The sequence below is a fragment of the Astatotilapia calliptera genome, chromosome 12 (assembly GCF_964374335.1).
Source record: "Astatotilapia calliptera chromosome 12, fAstCal68.1, whole genome shotgun sequence".
Lineage (NCBI taxonomy): Eukaryota > Metazoa > Chordata > Actinopteri > Cichliformes > Cichlidae > Astatotilapia > Astatotilapia calliptera.
The window spans coordinates 28,145,271-28,170,751 of record NC_137433.1 but is presented as its reverse complement, the minus strand read 5'-3'; the positions used below and the strand labels follow the sequence as shown (position 1 = coordinate 28,170,751).

The 25,481-nt window shown below is 40.3% G+C and overlaps 1 protein-coding gene and 1 long non-coding RNA gene across 2 annotated transcripts; one reads left to right on the top strand and one right to left on the bottom strand.

Annotated features, from left to right (window-relative positions):
• Nucleotides 1-12,934: 12,934 nt before the first annotated feature.
• LOC113034247 (uncharacterized) lies at nt 12,935-14,834 on the bottom strand. The gene is made up of 3 exons (XM_080308806.1): nt 14,254-14,834; nt 13,400-13,507; nt 12,935-13,306 (listed from the first exon to the last, which is right to left on the bottom strand). The coding sequence occupies exons 1-3, from the start codon at nt 14,297-14,299 to the stop codon at nt 13,158-13,160; spliced, it is 303 nt and encodes a 100-aa protein (XP_080164932.1). The 5' UTR covers nt 14,300-14,834; the 3' UTR covers nt 12,935-13,157.
• Nucleotides 14,835-17,666: 2,832 nt separating this feature from the next.
• LOC145432183 (uncharacterized) lies at nt 17,667-18,972 on the top strand. Its single transcript, XR_013912463.1, has 3 exons — nt 17,667-18,002; nt 18,386-18,493; nt 18,607-18,972. It is a non-coding gene; the product is annotated as an uncharacterized LOC145432183 (long non-coding RNA).
• The last annotated feature ends 6,509 nt before the right edge of the window (nt 18,973-25,481 follow it).

Here is a 25,481-nt window from a genome sequence, read left to right as displayed (position 1 = left end):
AATCCCACATGCATACTACCCTTTAGGGCTAAGCCCCGGGTGTTTCAAATGTCTGGCTCCGCCTCTGCTCTTCAATAAAAAGCAAATGGAACCTTATTGTGCAGTGCAGGCAATTGAAATTAATGTTTCAAAGCGCAGCGCTGCTTGTTGGGTGCTGTGGGAAAAGGCCTTTAGGATCTGCCATTTCTATTACAAAATACAGTGAGCTCCATAATTTGATTTATAAAGGCAATTTTTAAAATAGTTTTGCATCTGTACATGACTATAGTGTATTTTAAATCAAACTTTTAATGTTTCAGCTCTTCAATTTCAATTCCTCAGAAAGTGAGTAGGATGGTACTGAACACCCCGCCTTGTTTAGGAGGTAATTTAAACTTTGTGCTGATGCAACATTGTGCAATATGTTTACAAAAAAGTTAATGCTACCAAATGATCACTAGTTTTAAGATGCACATAGATGGATTTCCTTTACTGCAAAAGGCAGCAATCATAAACTTCATTAATAATAGCTTGCTGTACATGACTATAGTGTATTTTAAATCAAACTTTTATTGGAAAAAAAAATCTTGGTTTAAAATTAGAAGAGCTGAAAGGACCAGTGATTATCTGATTATCTGGTAAAGAACAAGACGAATAAATCATAAGTTGCTCTTACCTGCAGACAAACTCAAAACCAGGATCAGAGCTCCAAGAAGTTTCATGGTGAGACGTAAGAAAGAGGTACACGATGTGTCAGGAGGACAGACAGTCAAATAGGCTTTGTTCAGCTCTTCAGTTTCAATTCCTCAGAACGTGAGTAGGATGGTATTGAACACCCCACCCTCTTGAGAAGGTGAATTCACCTTATGTCGATGCAACATTACTCTTATTATCTTCTTGCACCACATGTTCTCCAAAAGATGTTAATGCTACCAAATGATCACCACTATTAAGATACACAGGATAGATTTGCAGTGCTGCAAAAGGCAGCAATCATAAAGTTAATTAAGAATAGGTTACTACTACTCGGTTGGACCTCAGTTTACTACCAGAAGTGCTTTAAACATATATGTTCTTTGTTTTGTTTTTTTTGAAAAGCTCTTTGACACACAAAGAAGTATTGTATGTAGTATAACTGGTAAGAATGTTAGACGTTATTAAATGAAAGCTGTTAACATTAATGGTGTTTTTTTCCAGCCTACTCATCCACACAGACATTTTTGTGTAGTGCCATATATATTCCTGATACTGTCTTTTACAAAAGACAAAATAACATTGTTGGTAAGTTCAGTCCAACTTCATGTCTGAGTCTCAGAATGAGCTCATGAAATTATTTGTGAATGAGTACGTTTGAAGTGGTGGGAAAATAGACAGCTGCACCTGCGTAGTTCCAGTTTGGTACAGTTTGTTGGATAAAAGCAGTTTTTGTGGTGTGTAGTGTATTTTAAACGCACAGCTATATGCATTTGAAGTGCATACTTTAAGCTTTAATTTAAGGGCTTTTACAAAAACAGTATTAACTGTTTGGAGATTACACAGACTCGCCTTTTCAGAGGCTTAAATTAACTGGACAAACTAGCATAATTTTTAATACTTGAAATAGCAGGATTATTAACTTGAGTTGTAACTGCGCTGACTTATTGCCAGTGTGGATATTTAAGACTTTCATTGTCAGACTTTAAGATTTAATTGCATTTATAACATAAAAGTTGAGGAGGTAGAGAGGCATTTTTGGACAGGTCTGGATTTGCAAGGCCTGCCCTAATCAGCAAAGCTGACTCACTAACGCTTACATGGAGCCATCCCAGTTTAAGACTCCTTTGAATCGTTTCCTAGATAGCTGATTTGATGTGTTTTTGCAGAGAAAAACCCCCTGAGAGCGCTCAAGGAGAGAACTGAGAAGAACATGATTAAATGAAACCCAAGACAGAGAGACTGTAGACAGTCTTTCAGAGAAATCTGCAAGAGTTTAAAACCCTTATTTTAGAGGTGAAATGTGACAAATGTAGATGCATTGACTGCCCACATAAGTACCTCGAGGCATTCTAACGTTTCTGCCTGGTGGAGAGACCTTCCTGTTTGAAGATTTTGATGAAGCACAGTGCACATATTCAGAGAAAGCTGGATGCCTGCACTTCAGTCACATATTGACTGATTTAAAATTAGCTGTGAGGAAAACTCTGGTAAACTATAAAAAATCTTTGTCCAAAGCATTATGGAGTTTGAAAATCTCAAAGGGAACAACTTTGCCCATCCTTATCAACCAGTTGTTAACTATTCCTGGGTTGTAATTTTTAGTTAAGAACAACGTAAAACATGATTAAGATGTAGTTGTTCCAGAGCTTCAGAGGAAGATGGTGATTATGGCTGAATACACCAGCAGGAGCATAGCACTGGGACCAGTTGGTATAGCACTGTTGCACAAGTTCCCTTCACAGCACCTCATAGGACTGACACATGAGACACTGTTTATGCAGCTCTTAGTGACGGTACCTGTAACACATAATGGGAAAACCTCAGTTTAACTAATACTATGCTCATAAAATGTATGATTTACAGCTTTAAACACTTGTTAATACACTGCAGAACAACTTACCGCTTGTAGTAAGGCTGAAACATCGGTCCATACCAGCAGGACAAGTTAAGACATCAGAGCAGGAGTGAGGGTCAGAGAGTGCACATACATAGCATTTTAATCCACATGCTGCAGAGAAACAAAGACAGCTGTCATACATGGATGAAGATTCTCCAAATACAAAGCATCATCCATTAGACTGCAGATGCCTTACTGAGATGAAGAAAAGCTTTTTCTTTTCATTCAGAGAAAAGGCTTCTTATAAAGTTTGTGGTACCACAGCTCAGAGAATGCACCAGAAAATGAAAAAAAGAAAAGAAAAGAAAAGGCAAAGGACCAGGACTTATATTAATAAAGAAACAAATCAACAAGAACCAGATTAGATAAAATAATACCCTGCAGATCTATAGAGTATATGCAGGTAAATAGCTTTTTTGTTAAGATTCAATTTCAAGTTCAACAAAAAGAAAAGTGAAACCTTATTGCAAGGTGCAAGCAATTGAAATTAATTCGTTTCAGAGCGCAGTGCTGCACGTACTATGGGCTGTGGGCCTTCAGGATCTGCCATTTCTATTGCAAAATACTGTGAGCTCCATAATTTGATATATTTATTTAAAAAGGCAATTTTAAAATTAGTTTTGCATCTGTACATGACTATAGTGTATTTTAAATCAAACTGTCAATGGAAAAACATCTTACATATTCACCTAATTTTTTAAGAGTTATGCTTTTTTTTTCCATCACAGAATGATTGTGGTTCAGATGTGCTTTTCAAGGTGATCATGTCTCTTACAGTTTGGTCTAAAAATGGAAGAGCTGAAAGGACCAGTGATTATCTGATTATCTAAAGAACAAGACAAATGAATCATAAGCTCATAAGTGGACAAAAACCAGGATCAGAGCTCCAAAAGGTTTCATGGTGAAAAGTAAGAAAGAAGTACACGATGTGTCAGGACAGAAAGTGAAATAGGCTTTGTTCAGCTCTTCAGTTTCAATTCCTCAGAAAGTGAGTAGAACGGTACTGAACACCCTCCCCCCGTTGAGGGGGTAATTTAACTTTGTGTTGATGCAACACTGCGCAATATGTTTAGAAAATACAGTGGGGCAAAAAAGTATTTAGTCAGCCACCGATTGTGCAAGTTCCCCCACCTAAAATGATGACAGAGGTCAGTAATTTGCACCAGAGGTACACTTCAACTGTGAGAGACAGAATGTGAAAAAAAAAATCCATGAATCCACATGGTAGGATTTGTAAAGAATTTATTCGTAAATCAGGGTGGAAAATAAGTATTTGGTCAATAACAAAAATACAACTCAATACTTTGTAACATAACCTTTGTTGGCAATAACAGAGGTCAAACGTTTACTATAGGTCTTTACCAGGTTTGCACACACAGTAGCTGGTATTTTGGCCCATTCCTCCATGCAGATCTTCTCGAGAGCAGTGATGTTTTGGGGCTGTCGCCGAGCAACACGGACTTTCAACTCCCGCCACAGATTGTCTATGGGGTTGAGGTCTGGAGACTGGCTAGGCCACTCCAGGACTTTCAAATGCTTCTTACGGAGCCACTCCTTTGTTGCCCGGGCGGTGTGTTTTGGATCATTGTCATGTTGGAAGACCCAGCCTCGTTTCATCTTCAAAGTTCTCACTGATGGAAGGAGGTTTTGGCTCAAAATCTCACGATACATGGCCCCATTCATTCTGTCCTTAACACGGATCAGTCGTCCTGTCCCCTTGGCAGAAAAACAGCCCCATAGCATGATGTTTCCACCCCCATGCTTCACAGTAGGTATGGTGTTCTTGGGATGCAACTCAGTATTCTTCTTCCTCTAAACACGACGAGTTGAGTTTATACCAAAAAGTTCTACTTTGGTTTCATCTGACCACATGACATTCTCCCAATCCTCTGCTGTATCATCCATGTGCTCTCTGGCAAACTTCAGACGGGCCTGGACATGCACTGGCTTCAGCAGCGGAACACGTCTGGCACTGCGGGATTTGATTCCCTGCCGTTGTAGTGTGTTACTGATGGTGACCTTTGTTACTTTGGTCCCAGCTCTCTGCAGGTCATTCACCAGGTCCCCCCGTGTGGTTCTGGGATCTTTGCTCACCGTTCTCATGATCATTTTGACCCCACGGGATGAGATCTTGCGTGGAGCCCCAGATCGAGGGAGATTATCAGTGGTCTTGTATGTCTTCCATTTTCTGATGATTGCTCCCACAGTTGATTTTTTCACACCAAGCTGCTTGCCTATTGTAGATTCACTCTTCCCAGTCTGGTGCAGGTCTACAATACTTTTCCTGGTGTCCTTCGAAAGCTCTTTGGTCTTGGCCATGGCGGAGTTTGGAGTCTGACTGTTTGAGGCTGTGGACAGGTGTCTTTTATACAGATGATGAGTTCAAACAGGTGCCATTCATACAGGTAACGAGTGGGGGACAGAAAAGCTTCTTACAGAAGACGTTACAGGTCTGTGAGAGCCAGAGATTTTCCTTGTTTGAGGTGACCAAATACTTATTTTCCACCCTGATTTACGAATAAATTCTTTACAAATCCTACCATGTGAATTCATGGATTTTTTTTTCACATTCTGTCTCTCACAGTTGAAGTGTACCTCTGGTGCAAATTACTGACCTCTGTCATCATTTTAAGTGGGGGAACTTGCACAATCGGTGGCTGACTAAATACTTTTTTGCCCCACTGTAAGTTAATGCTACCAAATGATCACTTCATTAAGAATAGCTTGCTTCTACTTGGTTGGACCTCATTTCATCACCAGAAGTGCCTTAATTCTATGATGGCATCAATTCAACAAAGTGCTTGAAACATTCCTCAGAGATTGTTGACATGATAGCCTCACACAGCTGTTGTACACCCATGAGATAAATACAACACAACTGTGACCACTAAAGTGAAAGTTTCCTGTATACATCTATGATGAACAAATTCTTAGTACAATGTGAAGGTAGGCAATCTTTAAACATATATGTTCTTCTTTTTTTGAAAAGCCTTGTGACACCCAAAGAAGTGTACAAATACAGTAGGAGCTGTCTTTTATTTATTTATTTATTTATTTTTAACAAAAACAGTTTGTGTCATTTCCAAACAGCTCCAATTTCACCTTTTCAGAGGCTTAACTTAATTGGACAAACTAGCATAATTTTTAATACTTAAAATAGCAGAATAATTAACTTGAGTTGTAACTGCACTGACTTATTGCCAGTGTGGATGTTTAAGACATTTATTGTCAGACTTTAGGAATTAATTGTATTTATAACACAAAAGAGCATCAGTATAGCATTCAATTGAGGGGGCAGAGAGGCATTTTTGGACGGGTCTGGATTTGCAAGGCCTGCCTTTATCCGCGAAGTTGACTCACTCAAGGGCGTAGATTTGGCATGGACGGAAAAAACATGTCTCCACCAATAATTTAATCTCTTCGAGTAAAGAAAAACAAACCCGATAAAAAGAAAAAAAACGATCTGTCAACGTCTCATTCAGTCCACCTTGGAGTGCAGTTTGCACAAATTGTTTTAAAAATGCACTCAGCCTACAAACATTACTGATGAGTCAAGATCTGCACAAATTGACAGAAACACTGAAGCAGGTGCACATTTTATTCTTATTGTCACGTATGTCCTATTTGTCAGGTGATAGAGAGCAATGGTGATACAAGATCACCGGTGAAATTGGATGATGACTTGTTGGTTCATTACTGTATTTGAAGCACATGTGTGACTGCATGTATTTGGAATGTCTCACTGTTATTTATCAGGTGACAGAGGCAGCTCTGCCATGTTGTAGCTCTGACAGAGGTGAAGAGGCGAGGTCACGGGTGACTGACTGATGATTTGGTGCTGTAGATTAACTAGTATTTATTATCATAACAATTGTTAGGCTGCTGATGTAAATTGATTCATTAGTGTATGTTTGACAAAGAATCTGAATTGACATGTCTCACTTTTTATATGGCACGAATCAATGTGTTATTTTATCAGGTGGCAATATGTCCTAGTGCAGTCAGAGGGGAAGAGCCAGGGCCAAAGGTGATGCACATCAAGCACAGAATAATAATTGTAATCTGAGGATAAAACGCAGGTACTGAGGCCGAAAGAAGCTTCAGTGCTCTCAGAAGACTAAAAAGATGGCTAAGGTTAACAATGACTCAAATGAGATTAAACAATGCTGCTGTATGTCCACCAGGAGAGACTGGACAGTATAGATGTAAAACAAATATGGCAGCAGTTTATCTCAGTTAACGAGAGGAGCAGGCATGTGTTTGGCTCCTTCACATAGTGGACATTGAGTTGTTGTGTGGGACACCAGTAGTCCATGTCTGTTGCTGTAACAGTAGTTCATGTTTAGAATAAAAAATCCCAGCTCACTGACTTGATCGGGGCAATTGTGTGCCTAAACTGTTGCATAATTTTGCTGAGAGATCTTTTACTTTGTGGTAATCTTAGATGAGTAGTTTTATGGACAAAAACCACCAGGTCATTCAGTGTTTCCTTAGTGCCAAAATATAACAGATGTTGGTGTAGTATAACTGAAGTAATGTTGTTAAGTTCTTAAAGTCATATTCTTTTATTGTCATGACTGTATTTGAAGCTATTTTTTATGTTTGTATGATACCTGATTTATATGGAATATAGCTAGAGTAAACTAAAGCCTAAAATACTTAGTCAGTCATTTGTTTAATAGTAATTTAACATTATATAATTCACATATAAAACTATGAACTGTAATTTTAAATGGTTTAAAAGCACGCAGAATAGCATATGTAGGCAAGTATATTTCTCCTTTTTTTTTAAAATCAAGAAGCAAAGACAAAAAGGGAAAAAAAAAGAAACAGGGCAGGGTTCAGTGGTTGAATCATCCGTCCCCACCAATGCCAAAACCAAATCTACGCCCTTGGACTCACTAATACTGACATGGAGCCATGCCAGTTTAAGACTCTATTGAATGGTTTCCTTGATAGCTGATTTGATGTGTTGTTGCAGAGAAAAACCCCTTGATAGTGCTAGAGCACAGAACTGAAAAGAACATGATTAAATGAAACCCAAGACAATATAGGAGAGAGACTGCAAACAGTCTTTCAGAGAAGAGTTTAAAACCCTTATTTTAGAGGTGAAATGTGACAAATGTAGATGTCTAGTCCAACATCAAGAAGGGCTACAGGGCAAGACCCTTACCACATCTGGGCCAATCTGACCATTTATCCCTGCTCCTAATTCCTGCATATGCCCCAATCAGGAAAACTGCGTCGACCATCACTAAAACTATAACAACATGGCCAGAGGGCGCTTCTCAACAGCTACAGGACTGCTTTGACAGAACCAACTGGAATATCTTCCAACATCAAGACCTGGAAATGTTCACAAACAGTGTCCTCTGTTACATCAAACACTGTATAGACACTGTCACAGTAGACAAGCAGATCCGGGTTTACACCAACCAAAAGCCATGGATGACCCGGGAAGTCCAGCAGCTGTTAAAAGAGAGGAACAGCGCCTTCAGGTCCGGAAGCAGGGAGAGCTACAGTAGGGCTAGAGCCAACCTGAAAAAAGGCATTAAGAAGGCCAAGGCGGACTAGGAAGAAGATCGAGAACCACCTGGAGAGTAAGAACAGCCGGCTGGTGTGGCAGGGTGTCCAGCAGCTGACAAACTACAAGTCCAAATCAGGTATGGCTGAAGGTGACCCAGCATTGGCGGAGGAGCTGAACATCTTCTTCACACGCTTTGAGGTCACTGCACCCTATGCCTCAGAGGAACAGCTACACCATACAGCCCACAGCAGCAGTACCATCATCTCTCTGGAGGAGCATGAAGTGAGGCGCACCCTGCGGGCTGTTAACCCGAGGAAGGCAGCCGGCCCAGATGGCGTACCAGGACGTGTGCTGAGAGACTGCGCAGACCAGCTTGCCTATATTTTCACCAGGATTTTTAACCAATCCCTTGAACAGTCAAACGTCCCACCCTGCCTCAAGACCTCCACCATAATACCCTTGCCCAAGAAATCTCATATCTCTAGCCTAAATGACTATAGACCAGTGGCACTAACCCCGGTGGTGATGAAGTGCTTTGAGAAACTTGTGCGTTACCACATTACAGCAGCCCTACCCAGCAGCCTTGACCCACACCAGTTTGCCTACAGAGCAAACCGATCGACAGAGGACGCCATAGCAACAGCACTCAATGTAGCATTAACACATCTGGAGAGGCAAGGAAGCTATGTGCGTATGCTCTTTGTGGATTATAGCTCGGCATTTAACACCATTCTTCCATACAAACTGGACGCCAAGCTAAAAGACCTAGGGCTTCCTCACAGCACCTGTAAGTGGATCAATAGCTTCCTCACCGACCGCAGACAGAGAGTGAGAGTGGGATGTTACGCATCTCCAGCCCTAAATCTAAGCACTGGGTCGCCACAGGGCTGCGTGCTTAGTCCACTGCTCTACTCGCTTTATACACACGACTGCACCCCCGCCCACCAGAGCAACGCCATTGTAAAGTTCGCAGATGACACTACTGTGGTGGGGCTCATATCTGGGGGAGATGAGTCTGCCTACAGAGATGAGGTGGAGCGGCTGTCTTCATGGTGCAAGGATAACAACCTTCTCCTAAACACGAAAAAGACCAAAGAACTCATAATTGACTACAGAAGACACAAGACAGAAATCCAACCACTAATCATCAGCGACGACTGTGTGGAGAGGGTGGCAGACTTCCGCTTCTTGGGAGTCAGCATAGAGGGAAACCTATCCTGGAGTGTGAATACCTCTGAGCTACTGAAAAAGACACAATAGAGACTGTACTTTCTGAGAGTGCTTAGGAAGAACAACATCACACAGAGACTGCTGGTGTCTTTCTACAGAGCCTCCATCGAAAGCATACTAACGTACTGCATAGGCATATGGTACGCTAGCTGCACAGTGGCTCAGAGGAAAGCACTCCAGGGAGTAATCAACGCTGCCCAAAGGACAATCGGCTGCCCTCTCCTCAAACTGAAAGACCTACACAGTTCCCGCTGCCTCAAAAGAGCCCATAACATCATAAAGGACACCTCACACCCTGGACACTCCATGTTCGAACTGCTGCCTTCAGGTAAACGGTATAGAACAACATACACAAGGACTAACAGACTCAAACACAGTTTCTACCCAATTGCAATATCATGTCTCAATGCTACTAAAAGTAGATGACTTTCATTGCCCCTGTTGTCATTTGTGCCCTTGATGTTGGAATGCTTTCAGACATGTTTTGTTGGATGCGCTAACAAATTGATTGAGTGATTGATTGTTTGAGTGATATATCAACTAGGTCGTATGTTGAGTGTCTGTATGGGGCCTTAGGCCTGGATTGCTTGGGTGTATCTACGGTATGAGAATACTGTATTTTATATGTATTTCTATCTTTTATATCCTATCATTATAGTTTTTAAGTATTTAATTAAGTATTTATCTTTTGTGATGTTGCACTGACCAGAGACATCTTTCAATTTCATTGTACCTGTGACAATGACAATAAAGAATATTCATTATTCATTCATATTCATTCATATTCATATTCATTCATTCATTATTCATTCATTGACTGCCCACATAAGTACCTTGAGGCATTCTAAAGTTTCTGCCTGGTGGAGAGACCTTCCTGTATAAAGACTTTGGTGAAGCACAGTGCACATATTAGTGATGGGATTTCCGGCTCTTTTTAGAGAACCGGCTCTTTCGGCTCGGCTCACTAAAAAGAGCCGGCTCTTTCGGCTCCCAATCGGCTCATCAGGTTGTTTTGTTGATTTAATGAATTAATTATGGACAACAATATAAAATTATGCACAAAAGGAATTAGTAATGTAAAAAAACGTGGTTTTCTTTATGTATGTTTATATATAAATATTTATGGGGGCCCCTAGAGACGAAACGCGTAAACTCCAAAACACATTTCTAGCGTTAACTGAACTTCCAAAACAGAGCTACCTAGATCACTTACATTGTCTATTGTTTTTGTATTAATACATAATAATAAAAAAAAAAACAACTTAATTTACCTGTTACTACCACACACCCAATCCGAATGTTGGTACTTCCTGGCTTGTGTAGCCACTAGGTAACAAAAGCTCAACACGGCCCCTAGCATCCTGGAGCACTTCCGTTGTGTTTTGGAGTTTGTACGTGCTTTGTCTCTAGGGGCCACTGTAAATCTACTTTTATTTATTCACTCCACATAAAATGTAATAAATAAATTATAAAGTACAAAAACCAACTATTTACATTTCATACATTTCAACTTTTAACTACTTAAATTTTCAGCTTTTTCCTTTTAAACAAATTTAAAGTGAAACAACACAAAACACTGCAAACCACAAGACAATAAAATATAAATTAAAATATGGAAAAAAAAACGGGGAAAAAAGAACACCAAGATCTTTAATTACGGGAAAGGTTGGCATTTAGAAATATTAATATCACACTCAACTGACTGTGTTTTATCTTCCCATTGCACTGATGGGTGGACAGTTCTTAGGTGCCTGTGCATGTTGTTTGTGGAGCCAGCTCTATATGATATCCTTTTCTTGTAGACTCTACACTCTGCCTTTGTTTTGTCAGTAAGATTGAAATGGCTCCAGACTTTGCTACATTTCTTGATGTCACTCATTTTCTTTACTGTACCTTTCCAATGTGACTGTGTTGACTCTTGTTGTTGCTCCCGGCTGTCTTTCTTTCCCTCTCCCTCCTGTTCTTGTTGTGTGCTACTGCTGTTGTGAGTGTAACTACCGCCCTGCCCCCTCAGCTCAGCGCTGAGCAGAGGGGGGAGGGGTGCAAACACAAGGCTCTGTTTGCCATCTCTGCTCAGCGCAAACACAAGGGTGACTTGCAGCGTGAAGCGAAAAAAGTGAAAGAGAGGGCAAGAGAAAGGAAAAAAACAAAACAAAAAACCCACAGCTCCCAATAAGGAGCCGGCTCGCATCGTTCACTTCAAAGATCCGGCTCTAAGAGCCATTTCGTTCGCGACCGACCCATCACTAGCACATATTCCACATGTAATACTTTTCAAAATTAACTGGACGAACTGGCATGATTTTTAATACTTGGATGAAGCAAGTGTCACAGTTTGCCAAAGCAGACTGTAAACATTTGTGAAGAGTGGACCCAAAATGCAGACACAAAGGAACGTGGAACCAAAACCTGAGTATTAAGAAAAAGTGAGCCGTTTAATGCGCTGATGAAGAAATACAAAGTAATGCATAAGGCAAACAAAGACGAGAATAAACAATAACCTAAACTGGGGAAACTAAACATAAAAAACCCAACACATGAACCGCTGCATGGATACACCGACACCGGGAACATGGACCCGTAACACAACAGACAACAGACAGCCTGATACTGAACAAAAGAGGACAGAGGACTTAAATACACAGAGAGATAATGAGGGGATGGGGAACAGGTGGGAACAAAGCTGGGACAAATCAGACCTAACGAGACAAGGGGAAGCAAAACTGGACACACTGCACACAGAACAAGGACTTTCACAATAAAACAGGAAACAGCATGGAATGCAGAGATGACAACACGAACTTGATAACATAAGACACACAAACATGAAACACATGAAGGGTGAGGGAAACTTGAAACACAGGGGTAGAAGACACAAGGGGAATCTGAAAAACTATAAACTATAACCGCAACTTTGGTATAATAGAAAATAAACTACTTAACCTCAAGGACTTAAATATAAATCAAAAACATCAAATTAAACCAACATTCAAAAAGCTGACAAGAACTTGCCTGAATCTGAGTGCAGCACTGCACACTTCAGAATTCATCCTGCTGCTTCTTTTAGCAATCACACCATGAATAAGAATTGGTGACCTGGATCCACTGGTAGCCATAAAAGCTGTAATATTTCCTCCACCATGTTTGACAGATGATGTGTTTTACATTATGAAACATTTATCTTCTCCAAACTTCTCTCTTCTCATCATTCTTGTATGAGTTCACTTTGGTTTCATCTGCATAGAATTTTTCAGACTGTGCAGACTCCTTTTGATGTTTTTTTTTTGGCAAAGTCTAATTCGACCTTCCTTTTCTTAAGTGTAACTAGTTGTTTGCACTTTATTGTAAATTCTCAGTATATGTACTGTATTCATGAAAATATCTCTTGACAATCAGGTACCTCGACTTTGACAATGATAGTCCTGCCTCCTTCAGAGAAAGCTGGATGCCTGCACTTCAGTCACATATTGACTGATTTAAATGAAAACTGTGGTAAAACTACAAAAATTGCATCTTTGTCCCAAACATTATGGAGTTTGAAAATCTTAAAGTGAGCTTTGTCCATCCTTATCAACCAGCCACATGAATTATAAGAAATGCTCATATTTTATCTGTCCTGTTTTTTTATTTTAAATTTACAGCAACAACAAATCTGTTTTCGATTTAATTAAACAAATCAAAGCATTATTCTGATTATACTGAAAATATAACCAACAGTACAGTAAATAACATCTTTTACATTGTTAGTTTTTTAAAAATTATTCATGGATTGTAGATTTTGGTGAAGAACAAAGTAAAACATGATTAAGATGTAGTTGTTCCAGAGCTTCAGAGGAAGATGGTGATTATGGCTGAAGACACCAGCAGGAGCATAGCACTGGGACCAGTTGGTATAGCACTGTTGCACAAGTTCCCGTCACAGCAGCTCATAGGACTGACACATAAGACACTGTTTATGCAGCTCTTAGTGACGGTACCTGTAAGACATGATGGTAAAACCTCAGTTTCAGCTCATAAAATGTATGATTTACAGCTTTAAACACTTCTTAATACACTGCAGAACAACTTACCGCTTGTAGTAAGGCTGAAACATCGGTCCATACCAGCAGGACAAGTTAAGACATCAGTGCAGGAGTGAGGGTCAGAGAGTGCACATACGTAGCATTTTAATCCACATGCTGCAGAGAAACAAAGACAGCTGTCATTCATCAATGAAGATTCTCCAAATACAAAGCATCATCCATTAGACTGCAGATGTCTTAATGAGATCCAGAAAAGCTTTTTTTCATTCAGAGAAAAGGCTTCTTATAAAGTTTGTGGTACCACAGCTCAGAGAATGCACCAGGAAATTAAAAAAAAGAGAGAGAGAAAGAAAATAGAACTGGACCAGGAGTTTTATTTTTTAAAAATCCCAAAGACAATAATAATAACCCAACAATAATAACCCAGATTAGATAAAATAATACCCTGCAGATCTATAGAGTATATGCAGGTAAATAGCCCTTTGCGATCTAAGCAATAGAAATGAATGTGTTTGTAGAGCGCAGCGCTGGGCATGCCGTGTCATATGTAAAAGGGCCTTCAGGATCTGCCGTTTCTATTACAAAATACAGTGAGCTCCATAATTTGATTTGTAAAGGCATTTTTAAATAGTTTTGCATCTGCACATGACTATAGTGTATTTTAAATCAAACTTTTAATAGTACAAAAGTTACAAAGTCATCCATTTTTAAAAATTTATTCTTTCTTTTTTTTTCACATCACAGAAGAATTGTGGTTCAGATGTGCTTTTCAAGGTGATCTGAACCTCTCTTCAGTTTCATGTCTCTTACAGTTTAGTATAAAAATAGAAGAGCTGAAATGACCAGTGAGTATCTGATTATCTGGTAAAGAACAAGACAAACCAATCATAAACTGCTCTTACCTGTGGACAAACTCAATACCAGGATCAGAGCTCCAAGAAGCTTCATGGTGAGAATAAGAAAGAAGTACACGATGTGCGAGGAGGACAGGTTAAGTAGGCTTTGTTCAGCTCTTCAGTTTCAGTTTCTCAGAAAGTGAGTAGCATGGTACTGAAGCCCCTCCCCTCTTGAGAAGTTCAGGTCACTCTGAGTGGACTCAATATTACTTTCATTTATGTGCACATCTGCACTTGTGCAATATGTTCACAAAAGAAGTTAATGCTACCGAATAATCACTGTTGCTAAGATACACAGGAATGATACTGCAAAAGTATCATTCTGCAAAATGCTCATATTTGCTCTGTCCTGTTTTTATTTATTTATTTACAGCTCATCACAAAACTCTTTTTATTTAATGATACAAAATGCAGAACACAAGTAGTTAAACAATTCAGCAATCAAAGTATTATTCTGATTTTATTGAATATATACCTGACAGAACAGTAACTGATATATTTTACATTGTTAGAAAATCATTTATTATTCCTGGATTGTAATTTTTAGTTAAGAACAAAGTAAAACATGATTAAGAAACTAGCAGAAACATACCACTGGGACCAGTTGGGACAAGTTCCCTTCACAGCAGCTCATAGGACTGACACACAAGCTAGTGAACCATTTAAGTTACATCACATGGAGTATGTGTGTGGGCCAATTAGACAGCGCTTGTATTGTGTAAAAAGGGTCCATCCAGTGGATAAATACATCATGTTACTATTTTATAGGTAAATGATAAATGTTGAATTTATCATCCGTTATGTTATCACTACATGGTTTGGCAATATTTCTGTCAAGTTTAGATCAAATCAAAATTTGATTAAAAAGATTGGAAAGACAAGTGTGAAGTGGGAGAACAGATAATAGGTGGAGCTATAATTCACACAAGGTCACCGGGTACGTAAACACAGGAACTTAGCAGTCTCAAAGTAAATTGGCCTTGAATCAGATCTGAAGGAGGAAGACTGGAGTGATCTGTGTTTTTATTGTTTAGCCAGCCGTGGTCTAAGTGACCTATTGGTAACACTGACTCAAATATTAACCTGGATTATCCTCTTTATCGCAGGAAGACAGTCATGAAGGTTTTCTATTTGTTTTATTTTTTAGTAGATCTGGAAGAAAGCATTTCTTTTGTGTGATAACTAATCACAACTTGAGTACTATATCTTTAATGTTCACTTCACACTTTCATTTTTAGAATAAAGCAACTTTATTTTTAATTCCCAGAAAACGTTCAGCAAGAAAAACAAAGGAGAAAGAGAAAATTTGATAAATGGCAAATTTTCTCTATCACTTAACAATCATGGTTCAGTTGTGCTTTTCAAGGTGGTCTTGCTATCCTTCGATTACCTTTGTGTCATTTACAGTTTTACTAAATGGAAAGAAATTCATTCATATAATAATTTTAACATACAGCCTACCCGAGGACAGAGTCAAAAACAGGATCAGAGCTCTGAACAGTTTCATTTTGGAAGAAAGAGAGAAACACACGATGTAAGAGGATGACTGCACACAGACACTTGGCTCATTTCTCAGTATCTCAAAAGGTTTTATCAGGAAAGTTTTCATTTCCTCATACACCTCACACCTGCAGATGGTAAAGGGTTTCATGGCCAAATAAGATGATAAACTGCTATAAACATTTACAAGTACGCAAAGTGTGCATTTACAATGATACTGAGGAGGTGATGCATTCACCAGCTACTTCAGTAAGTATATCTGAGCAGTACTTGGTTAGGCACGCTTTCAGAATTGCCTTAATTCTCTATTACATAAATTCAACAAGGTTCTGCAAACATTCCTTTGAGACTTCCGTCTATGTTAGCATTACACAGCTGTGGAAGATTTGTCAGCTTCACATTATGCTGCAAAGCTGACAGACCCAGCGTGCTCTTCTGCTGCTGTAGCCCATCTGCTTTGTGCATTGAAAGTTGCCCTTCTGCATACATTAGTTGTAACAGTTGGTTTTTCGACTTGCTGTTGTTCCTATCAGCCTAAAGCAGTCAGTCTGGCTATTCTCCTCTGACCTCAACAAGGTGTTTAAAGTCACTTAAATAATCTTTTTCTTTTTCTCCATTCTGATGTTGGATTTGAGCTTCAGCAGGTGTTTTTGACCATGTTTACACGCCTCAATGTATTGAGGTGCTGCCATGTGATTTTAAGGAGCAGCTGAAGAGGAGTGCCTAATTATGTGGTTTATTAAAATTTTTAATAAACTAAACACAATTAAACTATTTGACAGAATACACAAGACATTTAAGAATAAGCAGTCTCCTCTAAATCATGTCCAGAACTGGTATTTATATTAGCCCCATAAATGTGTGGTGCACTTAATGAGCTATAGCCAGAAATACCAAACTGCAAACAGGTTCAGAATCAGCACAGTTCAATTTGCTTTTAATGTTTTGATTGAATGGCTGCTTTTTCACTCCAAAGTAGGATCAGAACCAGCAAGGTAAATGCAAGTCTTAGCTGCTGAGCTTCAGTGGTGGGCTAATATCCACAATCATGCTTTATCTTTATCACTGTGGATACCATAATATATACTTTAAACAGAATTATTAGATTGAGCCTTGTTGTAACTGCGCTGATTTATTGGCAGTGTGGGTGTTTAAGACTTTCATTGTCAGACTTTAAGATTTAATTGTATTTGTAGCATAAAAGCACATCAGAATAGCATTCAGCTGAAGAGGCATTTTTGGATGGGCTTGGACTCGCAAGGCTTGCACTCAAGTGCAAAGCTGGTTCACTAACACTGACATGCCAGCTGAAGACTCCTTTGAATCGTTTCCTCTATAGCCCATGTGTTTTGTTGTTGCAGAAAAAGACAGCCTGAGGGCGCTAAAGGACAAACTGAGAAGAACATTAAATGAAGCCCAAGGTAAAATAAGAGAGAATCTAATCTAATCTCATTTTTCTTTAAGAAAAAAATTGGAATCTAAACGTGAAAGTCTTATCTCCGAACTTTGTTTTGTGATCGTTAGTAATGACCACTGTGTTCAGGTTTTTTTTGCTGATTTTGAAATATAGGCTTTATAAAAATCTTTTTTTACATCTCACGGGAAAAATAAGATCGATGGAAAAGTTGAGTTTGCCTTCTGAATTTAATACAAACCATGATCATTTCCTAAAACGGACCAAACAGCAACAGTGAAGACAACGGACGTCTAAAAATACCAGTAGGTGTCAAACTCGTTCTTCCTTCTGAGCAGTCATGAGATCAGTGATACAATACTGATGGTCTGTGTTGAAACTTCCTTTAGATTTGTCTCATCAGCACCTTTCAGCTGCTTATTGAAAAACAAAGAAAAACAAAACTGTATTTCAGTAAACAGACTTTTCTTATGAAATTTCTTTTTTTTTAACTATGAAAATAAAACCATTTAAACTCAAGTTTTACACATATTTTTTTTTTATATAAGTGATGCTTAGTCAGGAGCAGTCCTATTGGCTGTAACGCCCTAGTTCTCGCCTCTATTTCCAAAAATGGTGAGTCTGGCAGTGAGGTCACTTAAGGGGCCACTGTTATTCAGGTCACTTCTTAGAAAGCTTTGTGAAGAAATGCAAATTCTCAGATTGTCAGAACAAAACAGTGAAAGTTTCACTAAGAAAGAAAGGCTTAGCCACAGCTTTTTTCCCTGTAAGACTGATTATCAAACTGAGTTCATGATGCAGCTTTATCGAGCTCTGATTCTGTGTGTGACTCTGTCTGCAGGTAAGAGAATATTTCATGTTGGTCCTGTGTGCTTTGACAGATAAACAAATGTATCGATTGTTAATGGTGGTCTTAAAGCCTGTAAGGAAAGGGAAAGTTAAAAACCTCAATGGCCAGACTGTGAGGAAACAGAAACAGACAAATTATATATGTTGTTAAATTATATATGAAGAGTTTAGTTGTTATAGAAATTATTTAATACGTTTAAAAACAATTGTTTAAGTTTTAATTAGTATTTGCTTTATGCAAAACTTTAAGGATTTCCTGTTTTATTTTTTTTCACTTCCCATTTTCTTCCAGCTCTCATCAAGAGGTATAAAATGGAAATATAAACCCAGAAATAATTACAAGGACATGTGAAAGTGTGTTGTTTGTTTCTATAGTATGTGGATTACGATGCTACACATGTACAGCCGCTGATCCTAAATCCTGCATAGACAGCAAATCTTGTGCCGTCATCTTCAACCGTTGTTTCTCTTTCAGAGTAGACGGTGAGTCGTTTTCTCACATCAGACTTGATAACTGAGAAGCCCAAGCATGCACAGTGATGCTACACAGCATGCTTTGAAGTGGTTTCTGAGAGTTTTCTCCTCATGTCTTGCAGGTTATAACTTGGTTACAAAAGGCTGCCAAACCAGTGCAATTTGTGGTGGTGCTATGGCTTGCTGTGAAGGGGACCTGTGTAACAGCACTGCTCCAACTGGTCCCAGTGCTTTGCTACTGTTGGTATCTTCAGCCATCCTCAAATTTCTTTTCTGAGGCCGTGGAATGATGTTGTTTTTCTGTTTTTGTCCTGCTTTCTGCTTTCATTTTGTACAACTGAAGAATAAATACATTTTGTGTACCATCATTTGAAGCAAAATTGTCCTTGACATTTTGATCTTAGTCAAATGAATTCAGGGTCCTATTCAAATACTGTATTGCTTCAGCGTTAAGTTTTCCTAAAGCGAATAAAAACGCAACCAGAAAATACCTTTGTATATTTTTTGATTGATATGTTTTAACTGCAGCTGTTTCAGATTTCTCTCACTAAGACACAAAAAGGGCAAGGGAGTGAGTAAGAGAGAGGGACACACAGGAAACGCGAGAGTCAATACGCCTACACGCGGGGAAGTGAGACAAAAAAGCAGATGACACGACAGACTCACATAGGCAAAACAGGGGTGAGACAAACACACAAGAGGAACCTCACAGAGAATAAACTGCAAAATTGGAAAGCCAAAAATAACCTAAACTGAAACTTAAACCATTAGAATACAAAAGTCAGAAAAATACAATAAGCTCGTACAGAATGTGCACCAGCTCTCATTTGGTTGGTTTGCTGTTGTGTTGCTGCAGTTGTTGCAGATGAATTCAGTGCAGAAATATGAACCAATGAAGCCAGAGTGAGAAGTGAAAATGAAGACGGTATAATTAGAAAGCAAAATTCTCCCCTCACCACACTCCCTGCCGGTGGCTGATGCCCTCAGACGTTGGTGTGTTGGTGGTCCTTGTCGACTGGGGCTGGGCGCTCATTTATGTAGCCTGGTGGCCGATTGGCGGGGCCTGGTGCCTGTGGCCCGGCTGGGCCCCTTCCGGGGGGTGGGGTGCCCTCAGGCCTCTGGGCCTGAAGCTCGGTCCCTCTGGCACAGCTGCCGGCAGAGCCTGCGGGCACGCCACTGCAACCCCCTCTGGCCTCTGCTCCGTAGCTGCTGGGTGACCTCTTTGGGGCTCTACTCAGCTCTTCCCAGAAGGGTGGCACGGTTCCCCCCCCTTTTGGTGGTCCTCCTCGGGTCCTCGTACTCTGGGGCCTCTGGATGTCGGGGGCCTGGATCTCCTCCATACCTGCTTCATGCCCTGGGGGACGGGGCTATGGCTCCCCACACTCCCTAGCAGATCGTTACATGGAGAAACCTTTGGAATACAAGCATGCTGATCCACACAGGTATGCACACAGGTGTACACACGGGTGTTCACAGACGTGGACTACACCTTTCTTGGCTGCTGCCTCTAAGCACATTGTGCGCTGTCTATCTTGCGTGCTGCACAATATCGTTTAATATTCAGTATCTACTGTTATCTACTGCTAGCTAGTTTATCGTGATGGTGCTGTATTTATTATGTTGCTCTTTTTTTGTTTGCTTTCTCTTCTGTTTTTTTTTTCTCCATACAGGTGATCCAGGTGTTTTGTTTGTTTTTTTCTTTCTTCCCCACTTTCTCACAGTCTCTTCTCCCCTCTGGTTTTCTTTCTCTCCCTCTCTTTCTTTCATTCTTTCTCCCTGTCCTATCCCCCAGTCATGTCTGTCCCGTTTGTAGCAACTGAAAATAAAATAAATACATAATTATAATAAAGGTCAATCAAATGGACCAATATGGCAAGGCCATGATGATCCACTTGGTAAAATAAATCCGCTTGGCATCTTTCTTGGCCTTAAGACAACAATTCTGATGGCTAAAGATCCAAACGGGACACAAAAAAAGAAAAAGAAAAAAAAGGAAAAAGAAAAATTTTATCTATAAATGATGCATCCGGTCTTCTGTTTATTTGATGCATAGAATACATTTATTTTTTTTATTCAAAAATTCCTGTCTCGTTGGTCTATCCTTCAAGCTCACTGCACCTAGTGCTCCGATTACCACTTGAACCACTGTTACCACAACTGTCCGCATCTTCTCCAGCTCTTCTCTAAGCCCAGCTTCTAATGTTCCTTCTTCCTGACGTTGCTGTCATTCGGTGTTGCTAAAGCTATCACTACAGCCGTCTTCCTCCGCTTGTCAACCACTACTATGTCTGGCAGGTTAGCTATCACCATGTTTTCCGTCTGCATCTGGAAGGAAGGATCCCACAGGATCTTAGCAAGGTAATTCTGGACCACCCTCTACTTTGACCTTGGGACTTCCAGCTATACTCAGCACAGATGTTTCTCTATACAATGCTGGCCACTTGGTTATGGCGTTGCATGTACAGTATTCCCTTCCTGCTAGCATCTTGCGCTCTGCTGTTATGTGCTGGATTGTCTCAGGGGCATCTTTACACAGCCTGCACCTGTGATCTTGCCTGATGTGATAGACCGCTGCCTCTATGGATCTTGTGCTCAGAGCTTGTTCCTGTGCTGCCAAGATTAGTGCCTCTGTGCTGTCTTTCAGTCCAGCTTTGTCCAGCCACTGATAGGATTTTTGGATTTCAGCCACATCCTCCACCTGCTGAGGTACATACCGTGGAGGTACTTGTCCTTCCATGACGGTTCCTCCTCTTGCTTCTCTTCCTTCTATCTATCTTTCTAATCTATAAATGTAAAAACATAATAGGAAACAACTTAAATTTCCAGATTTCAGTTTTTCACAAAATAAAGCTTTTTTAATCTATATGTTACGCAGTTCTATCAGAAGGGAAACCCTTCTAAAACGGGGAGAGTAGTGGGGGAGTCAAGGCAGTAGAAAAATAAAACTACGTTTCTAAAATATACATTTTTTTTTACCATAAAACTTCATCAGTTGATGGCCTCCAGCTTGCACTGGAATGGTTCGCAGCCACAGTCGATCTATGCCCCTATCCTCAGCTATGAGTCATGAGCTGTAAGTAGTGACTGAAAGAACGACATCACGGATACAAGCAGCAGAAATGGGCTTCCTCTGAAAGGTGGCTGGCCTCTCCCTTACACATAGGGTGAGGAGTTCAGCCATCCAGGACGGGCTCAGAGTAGAGCCGCTGCTCCGTCACCTCGAAAGGAACCAGTTGAGGTGGTTTGGGCATCTGATAAGGATAGCTCCTGGAAAAGTCATGTCCCACTGAGAGGACACCTCGGGGCAGACCCAGGACACGCTGGAGAGATTATATCTCTCAGCTGGCCTGGGAACACCTTGGTGTTCTCCCGGACAAGCTGGAGGAGGTGGCTGGGGAGAGGGAGGTCAAGTCAAGTCAAGTCTTCCATCTGCCAAAAACCATAGTCAAGTCTTGCCTAACCACCCTGTGGCCCATCATAGTTGACATGAGCAATAGCTCCATATAAAGAGAGTTTCTGTTAAATAAAATAGCTGCTGTCTCCCCATTCTCAAAACACCTGGTGTGGACCCTGAAGACCACAGTAACCTCTGCCCAATTTGAAACCTTACATTCATCACTAAAATCCTGGAAAAAAACAGTCATTGCGCAACTCCAGCAAAGCGTGCCTCTTCATGAACCTTTTGAACAGCACCAAAACTTCTCTCATCAAGATTAAAAATCAGACCACATCAGCGTCCTCATTTTTCTGGCACTTTCAGCAGCTTTTGAAACATTCTCCCATTTTATCTTCTTTGACCACCAAGCTAACTATGCTGGCCTCACTGATGTAGGGCACTCCTAATTTCAACCTGGACTCCACCCTGTCAGTCTCATCACATACAGTGGGGCAAAAAAGTATTTAGTCAGCCACCGATTGTGCAAGTTCCCCCACCTAAAATGATGACAGAGGTCAGTAATTTGCACCAGAGGTACACTTCAACTGTGAGAGACAGAATGTGAAAAAAAAATCCATGAATCCACATGGTAGGATTTGTAAAGAATTTATTCGTAAATCAGGGTGGAAAATAAGTATTTGGTCAATAACAAAAATACAACTCAATACTTTGTAACATAACCTTTGTTGGCAATAACAGAGGTCAAACGTTTACTATAGGTCTTTACCAGGTTTGCACACACAGTAGCTGGTATTTTGGCCCATTCCTCCATGCAGATCTTCTCGAGAGCAGTGATGTTTTGGGGCTGTCGCCGAGCAACACGGACTTTCAACTCCCGCCACAGATTTTCTATGGGGTTGAGGTCTGGAGACTGGCTAGGCCACTCCAGGACTTTCAAATGCTTCTTACGGAGCCACTCCTTTGTTGCCCGGGCGGTGTGTTTTGGATCATTGTCATGTTGGAAGACCCAGCCTCGTTTCATCTTCAAAGTTCTCACTGATGGAAGGAGGTTTTGGCTCAAAATCTCACGATACATGGCCCCATTCATTCTGTCCTTAACACGGATCAGTCGTCCTGTCCCCTTGGCAGAAAAACAGCCCCATAGCATGATGTTTCCACCCCCATGCTTCACAGTAGGTATGGTGTTCTTGGGATGCAACTCAGTATTCTTCTTCCTCCAAACACGACGAGTTGAGTTTATACCAAAAAGTTCTACTTTGGTTTCATCTGACCACATGACATTCTCCCAATCCTCTGCTGTATCATCCATGTGCTCTCTGGCAAACTTCAGACGGGCCTGGACATGCACTGGCTTCAGCAGCGGCACACGTCTGGCACTGCGGGATTTGATTCCCTGCCGTTGTAGTGTGTTACTGATGGTGACCTTTGTTACTTTGGTCCCAGCTCTCTGCAGGTCATTCACCAGGTCCCCCCGTGTGGTTCTGGGATCTTTGCTCACCGTTCTCATGATCATTTTGACCCCACGGGATGAGATCTTGCGTGGAGCCCCAGATCGAGGGAGATTATCAGTGGTCTTGTATGTCTTCCATTTTCTGATGGTTGCTCCCACAGTTGATTTTTTCACACCAAGCTGCTTGCCTATTGTAGATTCACTATTCACTCTTTGAGGCTGTGGACAGGTGTCTTTTATACAGATTATGAGTTCAAACAGGTGCCATTCATACAGGTAACGAGTGGGGGACAGAAAAGCTTCTTACAGAAGACGTTACAGGTCTGTGAGAGCCAGAGATTTTCCTTGTTTGAGGTGACCAAATACTTATTTTCCACCCTGATTTACGAATAAATTCTCTACAAATCCTACCATGTGGATTCATGGATTTTTTTTTTCACATTCTGTCTCTCACAGTTGAAGTGTACCTCTGGTGCAAATTACTGACCTCTGTCATCATTTTTTTGGGGGGGGGGGGGGGGGAACTTGCACAATCGGTGGCTGACTAAATACTTTTTTGCCCCACTGTATCAAATCCATCTCTAAATTTGCCTTCTACAACCTAAAGACTCTGCAGCTGAAACCCTCATTCAGGCCTTCATCACGACCTGCAGTGATGTACTGTTTATTCTGCCTAATAAAACCCTGGAAAAGCGACAGCAGTTCAGAACTTAACTGCCAGAGTTTGCCCTGGAAACACCCCCACCCTTGACAAAAAAAGATACTTTAGCCTAGCTGATAAAAAAAAAATCCCAACAGACTGAAAAACAACTTTTCATTCCAAAGCATAATGAACAAAAATCTGATCTGATCAAATTAAACTGTATTTGTATAAATGTATGTAAATTAAACACAGCTTGTGGAAAAAAGCGATGAAATTTATATTTTACTATGAAAAAAACTTGTGACGTCACATTTCCTTTTCTTTGCAATTTCCAAGTTTCCCATGATATTTTATTCAGTAACCTTCTATAGCATTATCTTGCTTCATGTCTTCATTATGAAAAACAGTGGGTGTGTGCAGTGATTTCACGTACAGGGTCATGGTTAGGTTACTTGGTAGGAAGCTTTTTGAATAGATGCAAATACTCAGGTACTGACAACTAAACAGGAAACTGAGCTAAGAAAGAAAGGGAGTACCAGATTTTTCTTTCACAAGACTGATCATCAATCTGAGTTCATGATGCAGCTTTATGGAGCTCTGATCCTGTGTGTGACTGTCTGTCAATAAGAAAAATATTTCATGATGGTCATGCGTGCCTTGACAGATAAAGAAATGTAGTGGGGTTTAAAGATGATCTTAAAAGCTTGAAGGAAACTAAAAGGTTAAGTAAACACAAAGTTAGCAGGTCAATAATGAGTTATAATACTAGCTTAAGCGAACAGCAAACAACAACTGTTTAGTTTTACGGGTGTTACATTGATCCCAGATTTTAAAGTGAAAAAAAGGATAACAAATAAAAAAAAAGCAAATCAAAATGAAAACGAAAGAAACATATTTCTAGTTATTATAAATGTATGAAATTGTCTGACATTGCGTTCTGCTTCATTCTACAGCACGCGGATTAATGTGCTATAGGTGCACAGTTGCGGACCCTAAACCCTGCACAAACACCACATCTTGTCCTGTCATCTCCAACCGTTGTTAGTCTGTCAGAATTGGCAGTGAGTAGTTCACTCGTTTTGGAAGTTTTCCCCTCATGTCTTGCAGGTGCTAACATAGTCACCAAGGGCTACCTTGGTATTGGCATTATGTTTTGGCCTGATTTATAACTTTTCTTTATGACTTGCTATAAAGACGACCTGTGTAACAGCGCCCAGTGCCATCCTGGTGCTGTTATCCTCAGGCATCATCAAATTCCTTTTCTGAGGCTTTTGGAATGATCTTTCCATGCTGCACTTTTTTCTGATTTTATTTTGTAGAACTAAGGATGAAAGAAACAGCTTTGGAGTGAAATGAGATGTATGTAGCCGGTGTATCAGAAAAACTCGGGAGAGTTTTCTCCAAGCATGACATCCCAGTGTATTTCAGACCCAGCAACACTCTCAGACAGAAACTGGTTCACCCGAAAGACAAAACTCCAAAACACAGACTTAGCAACGTGGTGTAT

Bases quoted from the DNA above. Each gene is read 5' to 3' on its own strand.
- LOC113034247 (XM_080308806.1), bottom strand. From the start codon at position 14,299: ATGAAGCTTCTTGGAGCTCTGATCCTGGTATTGAGTTTGTCCACAG. The intron at 13,508-14,253 runs GTAAGAGCAGTT...GTTTCTCTGCAG, and splicing joins GGTATTGAGTTTGTCCACAG to CATGTGGATTAAAATGCTAC. The intron at 13,307-13,399 runs GTAAGTTGTTCT...CATGTCTTACAG, and splicing joins TTTCAGCCTTACTACAAGCG to GTACCGTCACTAAGAGCTGC.